Here is a 14689-nt window from a genome sequence, read left to right on the forward strand (position 1 = left end):
TTTCTTTCTTTCTTTCTTTTTTTTTTTTATAATGTTACAATGCGCATAAATTTTATAGTATTTATTTTATATACATTGAATATATTGTAACATTATAATATTACATAATCGTACTAAAATTAATTAATATTTTTCGGATAAAAATAAACGATTTCAATATTCTTCGATATAAAATAAAATTTACAAATTAATATTTTGATAATTTTTATGATTTATCTTCAATTATTTGTACTACTTTACACTTAATTGTTTACGCAAGTCTGTAATGAAATATTATAAAACATTAGAAATAAAAAAACGAAAATAATAAATTGTTGGGAGATGTGTAAAATTTGTTTTTTTTTTCACAAATTTTTATGAATGATTTATTGAAGAAAATATATTTTCCTAATATACGTTTTATGAATTTCGTACCGTAAAAATGCCACATGAATAAATTAGTAAATAATTGTTACTATAAACAATAGAATTTTTTGTATGCGTGATAATTTTTTTTTTTTTTTTTTTACGAATTCTTTAGAATCAAAATTTTTTATGACAATGTTTTATAGGATACTTACGTTTCATGATCCAATAAAGCTGTATGAGAAAAATAATTCGAAAATTGAAAATTATTTTCGAACTATATATACTCCGTCAAAAAATTATGGTGCATGATTGTCGTACGTTATACATTTTTTTTTTTTGTTTGTTTTAGATACATAAGGATTAAAATTTTTTTTGGACTATTATATTTTTAACATCAGTTTATAGAAATTCACTGCGCATGCTTTTAAACTAGTTGAGAGTGTGCGACAAACACTCGTTGCAATTCTCATGTAATTTTCATACAAAAGATTCATAATGGGGTGCTTATGTAACAAACCTGGATAAAATATGTATAAAATTCGCACTTTATGATATTACTATAATAATTCTTTCGTTAACTAGTATCTATTTTAATGTAATCCAACAAATAATGATATGCTTACACTATGGCATCTTTACAGTATGACACACATTTTTTTTAGCTGTGTGGAATTGGCGTTAGTTTTATTGAATCCTATAATTACAGGCGATAATCATCTCGTGTGTAAAGTACTTCAATTCAACTACAGCTATAAATTCAATCACTGATTTGTTATTTGGACACCATATATATACCATGCTTTGATGCGGGCCTCGTTTAGCTAGAACAAAAATAGATTCCGCAAATTCAAACAGGTATAGACATCTTTCTTGCTTCATTGGAGACGATAATTACTTTGTGGTTGGTCTTCTTGAAGGTTCGGAGGCAGTAGGCGGTGGAGGTGGACCCCTACGTGCCAATTCTTCTAAATATCCCATTAATAAACGTGTTCGTTCAGCAGCAGCTGCTTCCAATACAAGAAATCTTCTATCCTTCCTCAAAATTTCTTCAATTTCTGCTAAATGTCCGCTATTTTCTTGTACTTTTTTGTATGTCTTATCAGTAATAAGTTTTGTTTCCTAAAATTAATATTTAAACAAATTTATTAGATATATATAACTCATTCAAATTATTATTTATTTATTTATTTATTTTTAACATACTTGTAGAAGTTCTCTAAAATCGGCTTTAGCTGCGACAAGTTTATCTTTAATATACTCTTTAAATTCTTTTTCACATTTCTGCAAAAACAATATATAAATATAACATGCATAATATAATATATGATCATTTTATATCTTTAATTAAATTACATACTCGATCACTGGATGAAAATTTAAGATATCTAGGATCGTCTTTCAGTAATTTTTTTATATCTCGCCACGATGCAGTTAATTCAGTAGAAGCTCCTACTTCATCGAGAAGTTCTCGGAATTTATCACGTTTTTTGCGACTAAGCTGTTCTATATGTTCATTAAATAATCTTTCTTTCTCCTCACGATCCAAGCTTTCTGCTAATTCCCATCTATGATCCTTCCTTAATTGTCGTTTAGCTTCTCTCCAAGCTAAATCACCATTTCTCACCTAAAACACATTTTCAATTATTGAGGAATTGAATTTATTTAAAATTCGAATTATATCTTTATATAAATTGTGCCAAAATGCATACTAAATCAGCAAGAAGAGCACTGAAATGCTGTACAGCCTCTGTGTGACGATGATGTTGCCTTTCCTTGTCTCTGTCGCGAAGATGTGTAGCAAGAGTTCTTTGAACTTCTCTTTCTCTTTCACGAAGGCTCGCTTCCGCCCTTCTTTCACGCTCTCGTTTCTGTTTCTCACGATCTTCCTCGGAATCAGATTGATCCTCCGCATTCTCCTTCTAGATAGATAAAAAAACCATCGTTTAAAATCGCCATAAAATAATCTTTTAATCAAAACTCAAATAATTTGAAATACTCACGTCATTTTCTTTTTTCGACGGTTTTTCATCATTATCCTCAATTTCTCCGCTTTCTTTCTCCGATACCGCATCCTTCTTTTCTTTACCATTTTCCTCCGAAGGTACTTCGCTCCTGCGTTTTTTGTCCTTTGAACTGTCCTTGTCAACCCGATCCTTTGACGATTTTTCCTTATACTTATCAACATCCTTACGGTCCCTATCCTTCTTCTCCGATTTATGATGATCTTTTTCCCTGTGCCGGTGGTCTTTGTCTTTCTCCTTCTCCTTTTTCCTCTCCTCCTTTAGCATACGAATGTAATCCCTAAACCAATCTTCTCTCGTGCTTGCCGATTCTACGACTCTGTATCTCCAATCAGATTCCAATTTTTTCTTACAATCGCTCCAATGCGAATGCCTGTCGATGTCTTTGTGTTCACGTAGCATCGCTATGAATTCCTTTTTCACCTGAAACGCATTTACCATAAGAGTTTTCATCGCTGAAAAATAATTATCTCTTGCTTACACTCTATTTTATACAATTTTCTTAAAAAATTGAATCTCTTATTTATTTCTTTAATCTTTTTTTCTTTTTTTTCTTTTTTTTTTTTTTTTTTTTTTTAATATATATATATATATGCTTGTTTCAGTTTTATCATGCACGCTTAATAAATTTCCAACCAATGATTACATGTTCAGCCACATTACAATCACTTTATATTATAATATATATATGTATATGGTATATGTATATGTATAATATATAAATGTACGTTTATATCATATAAAAATTTATGACTTGTAATGTGGATCAAACAATGTACAACTTGCAAACCTTTTTATTGGTTTTCAAACTACATTTCGTTAGGGGTAGAAGAAATAGTCATTCATGTCATTCGTTCGTATCAGGAGGTATCACAACGTTAAGGGCTCTACTTGTTGGAATTTTTAATGAAATAAGCTGGTCAGTTTTGCTGAAAAAAATTATAATCATTATAGCTGTAAAAATAATTAATTTGCTAGCCGAATCATCATTAAATACTTTGCATAATATAAAATATAAAAGATCAATTACATATATTGATATAAAATATAGAATATTAAAATAAAAAGGGAACAAGATATGCTGTTATTTAATGATGAGACGTGTATAAAATGAATAAATTTTTATCTGCTGCCCTTGCTGAAAAGAAAAATATCGTTAGTACATAATAGTCATCGCGAGATTTTGAAAATATTAAATTTTCAGCCGTTCAAATTACGAAACGAGGTTTTTACTTTTCTTATTTATTCTATATGATATCTTCCCAAATATAATAAATTTCTATTTTTATATTTTTTTCATTGAAAATTTTCATAATGATAATATATATAATGTAAACATAGAATTAATGTAAAATTTTTCTAAAAAACAGAAAGAATATTTAAATTAACTTAATCTTTAAAATTTTCTACTAGTACAAACTATCTTAAAATTTTTTATTTTTTAGTTAAATTTTTATTAGCATAAAAGATTTTATGATTTACAAGTTAATTCATTTTTATGCTTCTTGGTTCCTTTACTTTTTATATCAAAATAAACGATGATATTTAATATTTAATGCATTTCCAAATTTCCCATTACGTAATTTGTGAACGACCTATATTGTTTAAGAATTTGTTTACGTAAACTTATTACGCGTCTATATTTCACAATGAAAGTTGAATAAAATTCAGAGTTGCTGGCACATTTCGGTCTTAAATTTTCTATTATAGTTATTACTCGGATCCTGATCCTATTTAAATTTTAAGGCAATATAAAAAATTTGTGCCACAATTGTCTAACTTTTATCTAAATACAATAGTTTCAAAGTCCACTTCTATTATTTTAACGACAAAAGCAGTCAAGGTTCTCTGAAGAATACAAACCAAATTTCATAAAAGCACACTCATTCTATCATTTCAATGTACTCATCTCATGTTGCTTCAAATATATTAATTTTTAAACAAAAAAATACCATATTTCATGGCAAGTCATTTATAATTTTCATAATAAATGATTTATGAAGAAATAGATATTAGAAATTTTGATATTAATTGAAATGTAAATTATCAATTTCTTATATAAAAAGCAATTTTTTTATGTATTAAACTTTATACTATGTATAGACATAAGAACAATAATTAAAAAAAAAATAATAATATTTAAACTTTTCCCATCTCTAATTATCAAAAATACTTTTATAAAAACTTACGAAATCGATAGAATTATATTTGATGCAAGTGTAATGCAAAGAGAGAATTGATTTGTTCTTATGTTGATACATTGATTGTAAAATGAATTGGTAGCTTTTCTTTTTTTTTTTTTCAAGAAAAATAACGGTTCTTTATCTCCAGAAAACAGAACAAGATCTGCAAATATGTTGTTGGAATTGATGCTACCATTAGGGATTGATACCCCACTTTTGTTGATAATAAATTTAATTTTTTTGAAATTGGTTTTGATTTTTGGGGAAAAGTTAATCTTTTGAAGTAACGAGGATTACGAGTAATATACAAATACCGAGTTCGTTCATTCTCATGACTCTGCTTTGGAGTAAAGAATGCGGCGCGCGAGGGTGTGCCAACTGTGCCACGCAGTGTAGGTGGGGATGGTAGATGACATCATCCATGCCACCAACCAGCTTCAGAACCAAGCCACTCCACATACGGAACCTGTCCTGCCTGCCTCCTGACTGAAGTGGAGAGTTCAGAACACATAAGTATATAAGGAACCGTCACATACTAAGATTTTATTCTCTACATCTCCCATCTTACAGCTACAAAACTTTTGTCTATCGAGAAAATCTACTGGAGTAGAGAATTATTAGAGAAACTTCTCCTGGTATGTGTTCTTCAGCCGTTAATTTAGGAATTCATATTAGATAATCTTACAAGTGGAACAAAATAGTAACATACCTATAGAACCTGAAAGAATAATTAATTATTGCTGAAAATATAAATGTATTAAATATTATATCCTGTTTAATTTAAGATTAAAATATTTCTCTTCTAGTTATTACTCATTTATGTATCATCGCATATTATATCTTTTTTGAATAATAAGATAATACAAATTTTACTTTGGTGGTGAATAAAAACTTATTCAGGTTTTATATTAACTTATCGCGAATATATTATATGCTATATTTTTATTTGATATTTTCTTCCTTGATATTATATGATTTTTCAGAAAAAAATGAAAGATGCATATATGAAAATAAGGTAGCATGGAAAAGGAAGTAAGGTTTGATGGATATATTCTAAAAAAACTTTTTATGATACTCTGATATAGTTGGAGAATTGAGGTACAATAAGATCTCCATGAAAACCAATTTTTTTTTAATAACATATTACCATTTTATTATAATTTTAAAAGAATTTTAGAAAAAAATAATAAATACCTCAATTCTCACATACTTCAAAAATTTGATATATTTTTTTAACTGCGTAAATGTGAAATAACATTTATAGGATTTTTTTTTACTTATGATATTGAGTAAGGTGATATTAAGTAATGATTATTTAAAGTATTTATAATATTTTAATTATGATTTTAATATTGTAGTATGAATCCTGAAAAGTAATATTTTCATTGCAATGAGATCAATAATGTTAATAAAATGAAAATACCTGCTCTCGTTTTGCTGTTTTTTCCTCTTTTTCCTTCTTTCGCACTTCCAGCAGATATTCGTTGAATAGGCTCTCTCGTTCACGCATCTTTTCTACATTCTTAAACCGTTCATCACGCCCATGTTTTTGAGCAAAATCACTAAATGAAGATCTAAATAAAAAATATTAATTTAGAATATATATAAATAAAAAGATCTTTTTTTTTTTTTTTTAAGTATTACATACTTTCCATGAAGTCCAGCTTCTTCTAATAATTTTTGAAATTGTTCTTTTCTTTCTTTCATTTTGTTCCTCTTTTCCCGCCTTTCTTCTTCTGCTCTCTCCTTGACGTACTTCTCGAAAACTTGTTTCCTCTCCTTTGATGTCAAAAGTAAGTATCGCGGATCAAACACAATTTTATGAAGTTCCTTTTCCCAAGTACTAAACGCGGATACCTTTTAATGAAAATTATTTAAATTATATAAATATTATTTTATGATGATTGATATTATTTATATTAATTTATAATTATTTACATCTTTTTCTGCAAGCATATCCCTAAATGATTTAATTCTTGTTTCCAAAGGAACAATTGCTCTTTCTCTAGCAGCTCGTACTTCAGCTTCTATTGCAGCTTCTTTCCCGATATCAATAGTCTTTTTATTTTCTTTTTCTTCTTCTTCTTTTGGTGTTACAGCTAATACGAGATATATAATAATTTTATTAGTTCGTAAAACTTTTTAACATAATATATTATATTTATGAATATAATACCTTTTGTATCTTCTTGTTTCACTTTTTTTGCCGGTGTTGGTTGATCATCGTCACTGCTTTCACTTGTATCTGATTGACGTGTTGGTTTAGTAGTTACTACTGCATCTGGTGGGGTAGATACCATTTTATCGACATCTTGACGACCAATGAGATCATCTGGTCTTTCCCAAACAGAAATACGAGATGAAGGATTATAAAAAAATACACGTCCATCGCCTGTCCAAACAACGCACCTATACCAATAAACAAAATTTAAATGTTGTAAGATTATATCATACGGAATATCGAATTAATTATTAAAAGTATACCAAGGAGTTCCAGGTACTGGTGTACTAGAGATTGGTCTAGACTTATCTTGAGGTTTCGCAGCTTCCTTGGGTGTAGTTTCTTCTTTTTTCGGTTTATTAGCATCTGTTTCCTTTACACTATCTTTGGTTTCGTGATTACTTTCTTGAGGTTTTTCTTGTTTTGTAGGCTCGGTGGTTACATTGTTATTAGTAACAGTGGAAGTACTAACAGCAGTATTTGTAGTATTGGCAGCTGCTTCTTCTGCTTTTTGTCGTAACGCTAATTTTGCATCTAGTAATAAATTTATTATTAATAAATTAATAATATTGATAATTATTTTCATATTGAACACTTATGTCTAAATTTATATTTTAAAAACATACTTTCAAGATCTTTTAAAGCTTGTGGTTTTTCCCAAACAGATTCTCCAGCTTTACTATTATAGTAATATAATCTTCCATCTGGCGCACGATGTTCTGTCCATACCATAGCAGATGCTACTAATTCTTGATCTAGTTGAGCTAATATAGCAGGATCTTCTGCTGGAGCTTGTGGTGCCATTACTCCATGTGGCATTTGTGGCATACCTAAAGAACCATATATATCAAAAATATATATTATTAGCACATGATTATTTTTAACATATATAGGAAAACTTTATATTACCCCAATTTGCTTGAGGTGGACCATAGCCTCCAAAAGGTTGAAATCCTGGTGGTGGCATACCAAAAGGTGCTGCTCCAAATTGTGTTGCAATTGGACCACCAAATTGATTTGGCATTCTATGTTGCATAGGTATCATATTAGGAGGAGGTTGCATCATATTTGTATTTACTGCTGGAGTATTCATATTTGGAGTATTAGTTACAGTTGTAGGTGCTGTTCCTATGAAAAATATAATGTTGGTATTTTTATCATATTATTATATATTTTAATTTTTATGTATCAAATTAAAATTGATATATTGCACCGTTTGCTTGTGTTGTATCAGTTGGTTGCGTATTCATATCTGGTGTTTCACCAAGTGTGGGAGGTGGACCTGTACCAGGAGGAGCTGTACTGAGTTGACTAATAGCATCTGCATTATTTGTTGAAGATTGTTCGTTATTCTGTGATACTCTATTTTCATTAATTTGATTGGGAGTAGTAGCTGTAGAAGTAGGAGTTCCAGATGGTGTTGTTTGCTTAGATGCTCCATGTACCAATTGTTCTAACTATAAAAATAATAAATATTTATCGGTAAAAATCTATTGTTCTATAGAATTCTATTGTTCTATAGAATTCAATAATAGAAAATTTAGAATAGAAAATTTAACATACCTGGTCTTGTACCATAACTTTGACATTTGGTCCCTCTGGTTTTGTCCATGTAGTTTCTCTCGTGCGGATATTATAATAATATGATTTGCCATCTGGAGTTTTTGTTTCTACCCATACCTCTCCATTGAGATCTAATCCTGGAATGTTTGCTTGTTGTTGCGCCTGTTGTTGCGGGGGTTGCTGCTGACCTGGAATCTATAACAAAATTCCAAGTGTTATAACAAGATATTTATATGTCTCTTTATGTTTCTGTAAATCAAAATTTACGTTATTCATATTTGGTGGTCCCATTCCAGGAGGTGGTCCGTATGGTCCCGGACCTGTCCCAATTGGGCCATTCATCATGTGTGGTGGTGGCTAATTACATATAAAGTTAAATTATATGTAATTACATTACTGAAAAAATCACACAAATTAACATAAAATTAAATGATAATTACCATTCCTGGAGGTCCCATGAGATTTGGTGGTCCCATCAGATTTGGTGGCCCCATAGGTCCCCAGCTAGGATCAAATGGCGGAGGTCCCCGAAAGCGTGGCCCTGCTGGACCCGGTGGACAATTTGGCCTAGGAGGTCCCTCAAATGGAAATCCGTTATTCGCTCCCCGAAACATTGGTCCTCTAGGTCCAAATCCTCTTCCTCTAAATCTTGGAGGTCCACCTCTCATGGGAAAATCAAACCCACCTCTGCCACGACCCCTTAAATTATTGTTATATGTCGTGACTACGTACTTTACGTACCATACGTCTGAATCATTTACCCAAGTGTAGACATCTTCAGCATCTTCTTTTTTTATATTAATTTTGTACTTAAGATACAAAAAAACTTATACATGTACATAACAATTTTACATACAAATCAATTATTTATGACATAAAAGTCATTTACATTATTGTTGTAAAAGTATTATTAGTATTTTTAAAGGTAGTATTACCTTTTTTCATGTTATGTTGAATACATAAAAAGAACAATTTACATTCACAAATGAAAAATTTGTTATCACAGAAAGTTTATGAACTAAATCAATATGAAACATTCAATAATTATGGGCAAATCATTTCATCGTACAGGAGCGTAAGTAGAAACAATAGTCGCGTTTCCATAGTATTTAAGATGTAAGGAGTTCGTGGCAATATGAAGTTTGATCGTTTTTGTCAAACATACATAAGAGGTCAGGCAGAAGTATCGCGAGGGGGACAACCTAACCTTACTTTTTGTTTTATATTTTTCACAACAACTAATTTGAGGGACGTACGCGGTGTTAAGAGAAACTATAACGCACCTAAAGCCTCCTCGACCCCGTGGTACGAAATGCCTATAATCTTCACCATCGAAACTGTAATCTTCAGTTTCTTCCATGCCCTCTTCATTGTGCTCCTGTTCATTATTAGGAGCAGCTTCCGTAGTCGCGGGGGCTTGTTCGGTACTTGTTTCCATTTTAAAATAATATAGAAATTACAAATTTCTTTCCTACACGCCCATTTATTTCTTTTCTTAACTTGCACAAAAACGCCGCAAACAAATCACTATTTTATTCAATGTAAGCCGTAAACATATCATTACCAACATAACAAACGTATTTTCCTAGATTTCTTGTCAGTATGGGAAACATAACAGTCAGTAATCATGGCGTGCGCGGTTTTAATCGACAGCGTTGTTTTTTTGATATCGAGAATTCGTTAATTTTTAATGAATATAATTTAATATTTTATAAAATGTTTGTTTAAATTATAATAATATAGATTAATTCATCGTTTGTGTTCATAATCATAGCTAAAATATGAAGTGTAGAAGTAATTAGTTGCTGTAGAAGTAATTAGAAACAGAACACCATTCAAGTAAGATGATCATACAAATATTTTTCCCGCGATTATTGTGAACGTATAGAAATATATAAAAATTAATTTACAAAAGTAATTCTAAAAAAAACTTTTAAATTATTTAATTATAGTCGTATATATATTATATATCCTTTTTTAGCATTAAAATTTCATATCTATTATTATGATCTGTGAGAAATATAGTTAATTATGTTTCCTCAATTTAAATATGACACTCATAAAATAAATTGACAATCTATTAGCAAAAATTCATATTTTATTAATAAATTTCTAGATAAAATGTTTTTTATTTAATCTTTTTTTTCAAATAATTCTTTTCTAAAATATGAATTTTCTACATAAATACATATTTTTAATATTATATAATTTTTTAATATTAGAATTATTTTAGCTAACTTTTTTAATAAAAAAAAATTCGTATAAAACTTTTTATCGCATTCTTTTTTTGAAAAAATAATGATTCTCTCTTTTAAATTATTCTCGATTAATTTTTCTACATTTCGAAATTTAAATAAAATAAACGTTTTATAAAATGAAAATAATTACATTATTATCGCATGAATAATGAACAATTTTTGCTTTACTCGGCACATAAAATATACGTATAAAAGGAAAGAAAATAAATTTCAAACAATAAAAATATTACGATAAAATTAAAATTATTTATATTCTACGAATAAAAACGCGAATCGAAATAATCGTGAAAATTATCACAATTTTTCTTTTAATCGAATTTAATGTTATTTCCATCATTTTTCACAAACGATATAAAAAATACTTTTGTATATTAAAGAAAAATGTTAATATATATAATAAATAACATAGACTCACGATGTTAGTTTCATAATCGATCATAAATATCAGAACAATAATATCGAATAACAAATACAATAAATATTGCGTTATGTTTTCGACCAATTTAATTAATTAATATAGTAAAAACGAACATATCTCGAAAATATTATCAGCAGAACGTGCTATGTCTCGCACTCTAATTATTTACATATATTCCGAAAAAACGAAACTAGATGTTCAAACCAGAAAAAATATCGTAAGAATATTTGAAACGTGTCTTACACAAACGAGATTTCGAAATTATTAGCGATAATTATCTTAAACGAAAAAGAACTTTATTTCAACGAATTTTTATTTTTTTATGGGGATCCAGAATTTTTCATTCGACAATTTTACAATTTTACATATTATGCAGATTTCGTAGATCTGATTTCTCCAATCGATACACCAAAGAGTTTTGCTGTTCAGGAGGGACTGTTTCATTTCTTCCATGATAAACTTCGTGACTTGCACGGTAGCCCATTTTACATAACCTCAATGTCTAATCAATATCCTTACATTATCATGACGGATTTATTTGATGTTGAGTTTGTTGGCACGATGGCTGATTACTTATATGCCATAAGTACATTGCCATGAACGCAACGTTGACTCTGTTTAAAAAGGACAGGGGAAAAATGATAAATACATGTTTCAATCTTGATTCGAACATATCGCTAGTGACTTATGATTTTCATACTTACATGGTAGCCATATCTCTCGCAGAAGAGAGGTTGAATAAAATTTTTCACACTCGTGTTTGTTTCCATTTTTATATTAATCGGTGAAATCATCATTTATCATTTAAAAAAAAAAGAATTGTAGTGTAAGAATCAGAAAAATTGAATCGAATGTTAATTGGCAATAGAAACATATATTTAAAATGCTTATATTGAGAAAAATTTAACGAAGATATATTTTAAAGTATAATTTGAAGTAAATAAAATGGAAACTTAACAAAATGGTAAAGATTATTGTCGTTTATGATATTTATTTGGAATCTCTTTTTTTTAAATGTAGAAAAATTTTTTAACGTTATTTTTTAACGTAGAATCAGAATGACATCGTATCATCGATAATCTTAATCATATTTTTCTTTCGAAATTTTAAATTTTCCAAGATTAAAGTGGATTAAAATTTAAAAATTTTAAATTTATCGATAAATCTATCGTTTGATATCTTTATATAAATTAACGTTTGGTTAGTTTATCATACTTGTCCACACATTAACTTTACCTCTGATCACACGCCATTGTATATGCACTTAAGATTGTTTATACAATCGATATCTATAGTGACATATCACTTACTGTCAAAGGCTCATGATAATAGTATCAATATTGCACATACAGAATTTGATTTGGTCAATGTCGTCCCATCGTGTAATGTGTGTACCGTCTTTGAAACGCTCTTGTTCATTCCCTTGTTGTAAAATTATGAAATAATTTAATCGAGTCAAATATCAAAAATTGAAAAATTACAAAATTAAAATTATTAATCGTCGATCAATGTGACGATCGAAAATATTTATTAATTGGATATTGTGTCGTTTAATTATTCGATTAGATCAGAATCTTTTGTGAATATTATAAATATTCATTCCTTTTACCAATTTTTCTCTTTTTTAAATATACAACTGTAACAAATATCAGAATATATCATCACTTAGAAAATTTGAAAAAAATCATTGTTATTCTTCATAGAAATGAAGATTATTTTTATGTTTCACGAATAACAATTTAAAAAACAAATTATTTAATTATCCAAACGAATGTGGCGAATTTATTAATTCTTGAATTATTTTTAATTTTAAAAATGACCCGAAAACCCCTCCGAAATGACACAAAATACTGCATCCTATAACTATTTTTAAAAACATACATTGCTAATTCGAAAAAAAATACCTATGATAATTTCAACATTACGAAGGAATCGTCAGACCGTCGTGTTTTTTATTACAATTTAAAATATATTTCGATATTCGCGCAAATCGAGACAAGAGTGAATTAATATTCGCCGAATCGCAAATAATTTGGACATTTGGTATTCGCAATTAGCGCCGTCTGATTTCGCGGTCTGCCACGATCGGTCGTGGCCGTGTGTATTGAGTCGTCGTCGTCGTCGTCGTCGTCGTCGTCGTCGTTGTCGTCGCATCGAGAGGAGGGGGGGAGGAGGGAGGAGTTTCCCTCGTAACCCGCGAGAGATTATTGTTGGATCTTGAACAACGGCCGCATACCTTCCATTCTCCATGACCGTGTTAAGTCCTCGATCAATGTGTATATTAAATTTCCACATCGATATCCGTCCGTCCTTCGCGATGCATTTCTCTTCGGATCTAAAATTGCTATGGCCGCGATTCTATGAAATATCCTCCCGGACGACCTGAAAATTCCATTGTTTTAATTTTAATTCTCCCTTCTTCCTGGGAGAAGCGAGATTACGTATATTCGCGAGATGAAACGATTCGATGAAAATTAAATTCGTCGATCTCGATATCCTTTTAAAACATCATCCTGGGTTCTTACGTATTTTGTACATTATTTACAAGTATGGTCGTAAATGTACAATAATTTCTGATAAATTTCCATAATCTGTTGAGCAACGTTTAATTTTAATTTATTATTGATATACGAATATGAAATGTTCAACGTGCAATTTATCACGTAGGAGAGTAAAAATTTTCTTAAGGAAATTAGCAATGAATATTAATATATTTAATTATTTATTAATTATTTAAAACGAGATCAAAAAGTGAAGTTTCTATTTTTCTTATTTCTTTAATTTCTACATGAAATTTAACCACTTAACTATTTATCTTAAAAATTTTAATTTTATTACAACGAATCCTCTTTTTGCTCGTTCCACATTTCTCAGCTAAGCTCACAGGTCTAATCACTCTATCTATTCCTATTAAAATTTCAAGGAATTTCAAAATTCGATTTACAACGAATCCATTTTTTTTTTTAGTTAAATGATTCTATTCTCTATTCTCAAAATTTCAACTTACCAATCTTTTGTTCGTGGAAACGTGGGCAAAGCTGACAAAGCTTTCTTCCAACGAAGAAACGGCCGATTCCGAAAAGAGCTCGCACTTGGCGCGTGAATCAACGTTTCCCTGCCCCGGCCAATTTCCACGGAATTGTTCTTGTACGCTTGGTCGTCCAAATTTCGCGCGCCCTATTTTCCAAAATGGCCGCCGACCCCCGGCCATTCGTTGCTTCGCGAGTATTGTCTCTTTGTCCCGCGCGGCGGCGTTTTCGGCCGCGCATTTATTTTCGCAGCCTCGAATTAGTCGAGGGTCAATGACAAGCGCGATGAAGAGTGGACTTAGCACCAGCTCGTTCGGGTTAGCCTCGTCAACGCTGTTTCGCTGTATCAAAAGGGGGATATTTTCTTGCCGATGGGCGAGAACAGAAACAGGGAGAAGAGAAACAAAAGCAGTTGGGATCAAACGATAAGCGAGTTGACGTTTCGCTACTGAAATAGCCTTCAAATCACCTCAAGTCGAAAATAATACGAGGCGCGTATTATACCACTGTAAATACCTCGGGTACTGCGAAAGTATTGCGAGGAAGGAAACGAAGACAAAGGTTAATTTCGTGATGATATTGTTGAATTGTGCGCAAGAGAAGATCTTGCTTCGTTTAAATTAATTTACATACGAAGGTTTTTTTACG

General features: G+C 30.1%; 1 protein-coding gene across 6 annotated transcripts; it reads right to left on the reverse strand.

The window, feature by feature from the left end:
- Positions 1-488: 488 nt before the first annotated feature.
- On the reverse strand, positions 489-9909 carry LOC409045 (transcription elongation regulator 1). Of its 6 annotated transcripts, XR_411153.3 has the most exons (19): positions 9620-9774; positions 8777-9035; positions 8604-8693; positions 8337-8531; positions 7987-8230; positions 7683-7901; positions 7400-7603; positions 7037-7307; positions 6729-6961; positions 6491-6651; positions 6201-6409; positions 5976-6126; positions 2349-2792; positions 2058-2267; positions 1706-1972; positions 1552-1629; positions 1244-1467; positions 972-1169; positions 489-865 (listed from the first exon to the last, which is right to left on the reverse strand). XR_411153.3 is itself a non-coding variant. In XM_392573.7 (18 exons), the coding sequence occupies exons 1-18, from the start codon at positions 9772-9774 to the stop codon at positions 1166-1168; spliced, it is 3606 nt and encodes a 1201-aa protein (XP_392573.4). In that variant the 5' UTR covers positions 9775-9909; the 3' UTR covers positions 489-1165. The 6 variants fall into 6 exon arrangements, 5 of the variants coding, with proteins under 5 accessions (XP_392573.4, XP_016768703.1, XP_006568341.1 ...); XM_392573.7 differs by having other exon boundaries at positions 489-1169; positions 8777-9023; positions 9620-9909; XM_016913214.2 differs by having other exon boundaries at positions 489-1169; positions 8777-8957; positions 9620-9893.
- Positions 9910-14689: the final 4780 nt, after the last annotated feature.

Source organism: Apis mellifera, linkage group LG7 (genome assembly GCF_003254395.2).
Source record: "Apis mellifera strain DH4 linkage group LG7, Amel_HAv3.1, whole genome shotgun sequence".
In the NCBI taxonomy this organism is placed as follows: Eukaryota; Metazoa; Arthropoda; class Insecta; order Hymenoptera; family Apidae; genus Apis; species Apis mellifera.

Excerpts from the sequence above, each read along its gene's own strand:
- LOC409045 (XM_006568278.3), bottom strand. The coding sequence starts at position 9,774 with ATGGAAACAAGTACCGAACAAGCCCCCGCGACTACGGAAGCTGCTCCT. Across the intron at positions 6,410-6,490 it reads ATATGCTTGCAGAAAAAGAT|GTATCCGCGTTTAGTACTTG; the intron begins GTAAATAATTAT and ends TTTCATTAAAAG. Across the intron at positions 1,468-1,551 it reads ATTTTAGAGAACTTCTACAA|GAAACAAAACTTATTACTGA; the intron begins GTATGTTAAAAA and ends TATTAATTTTAG.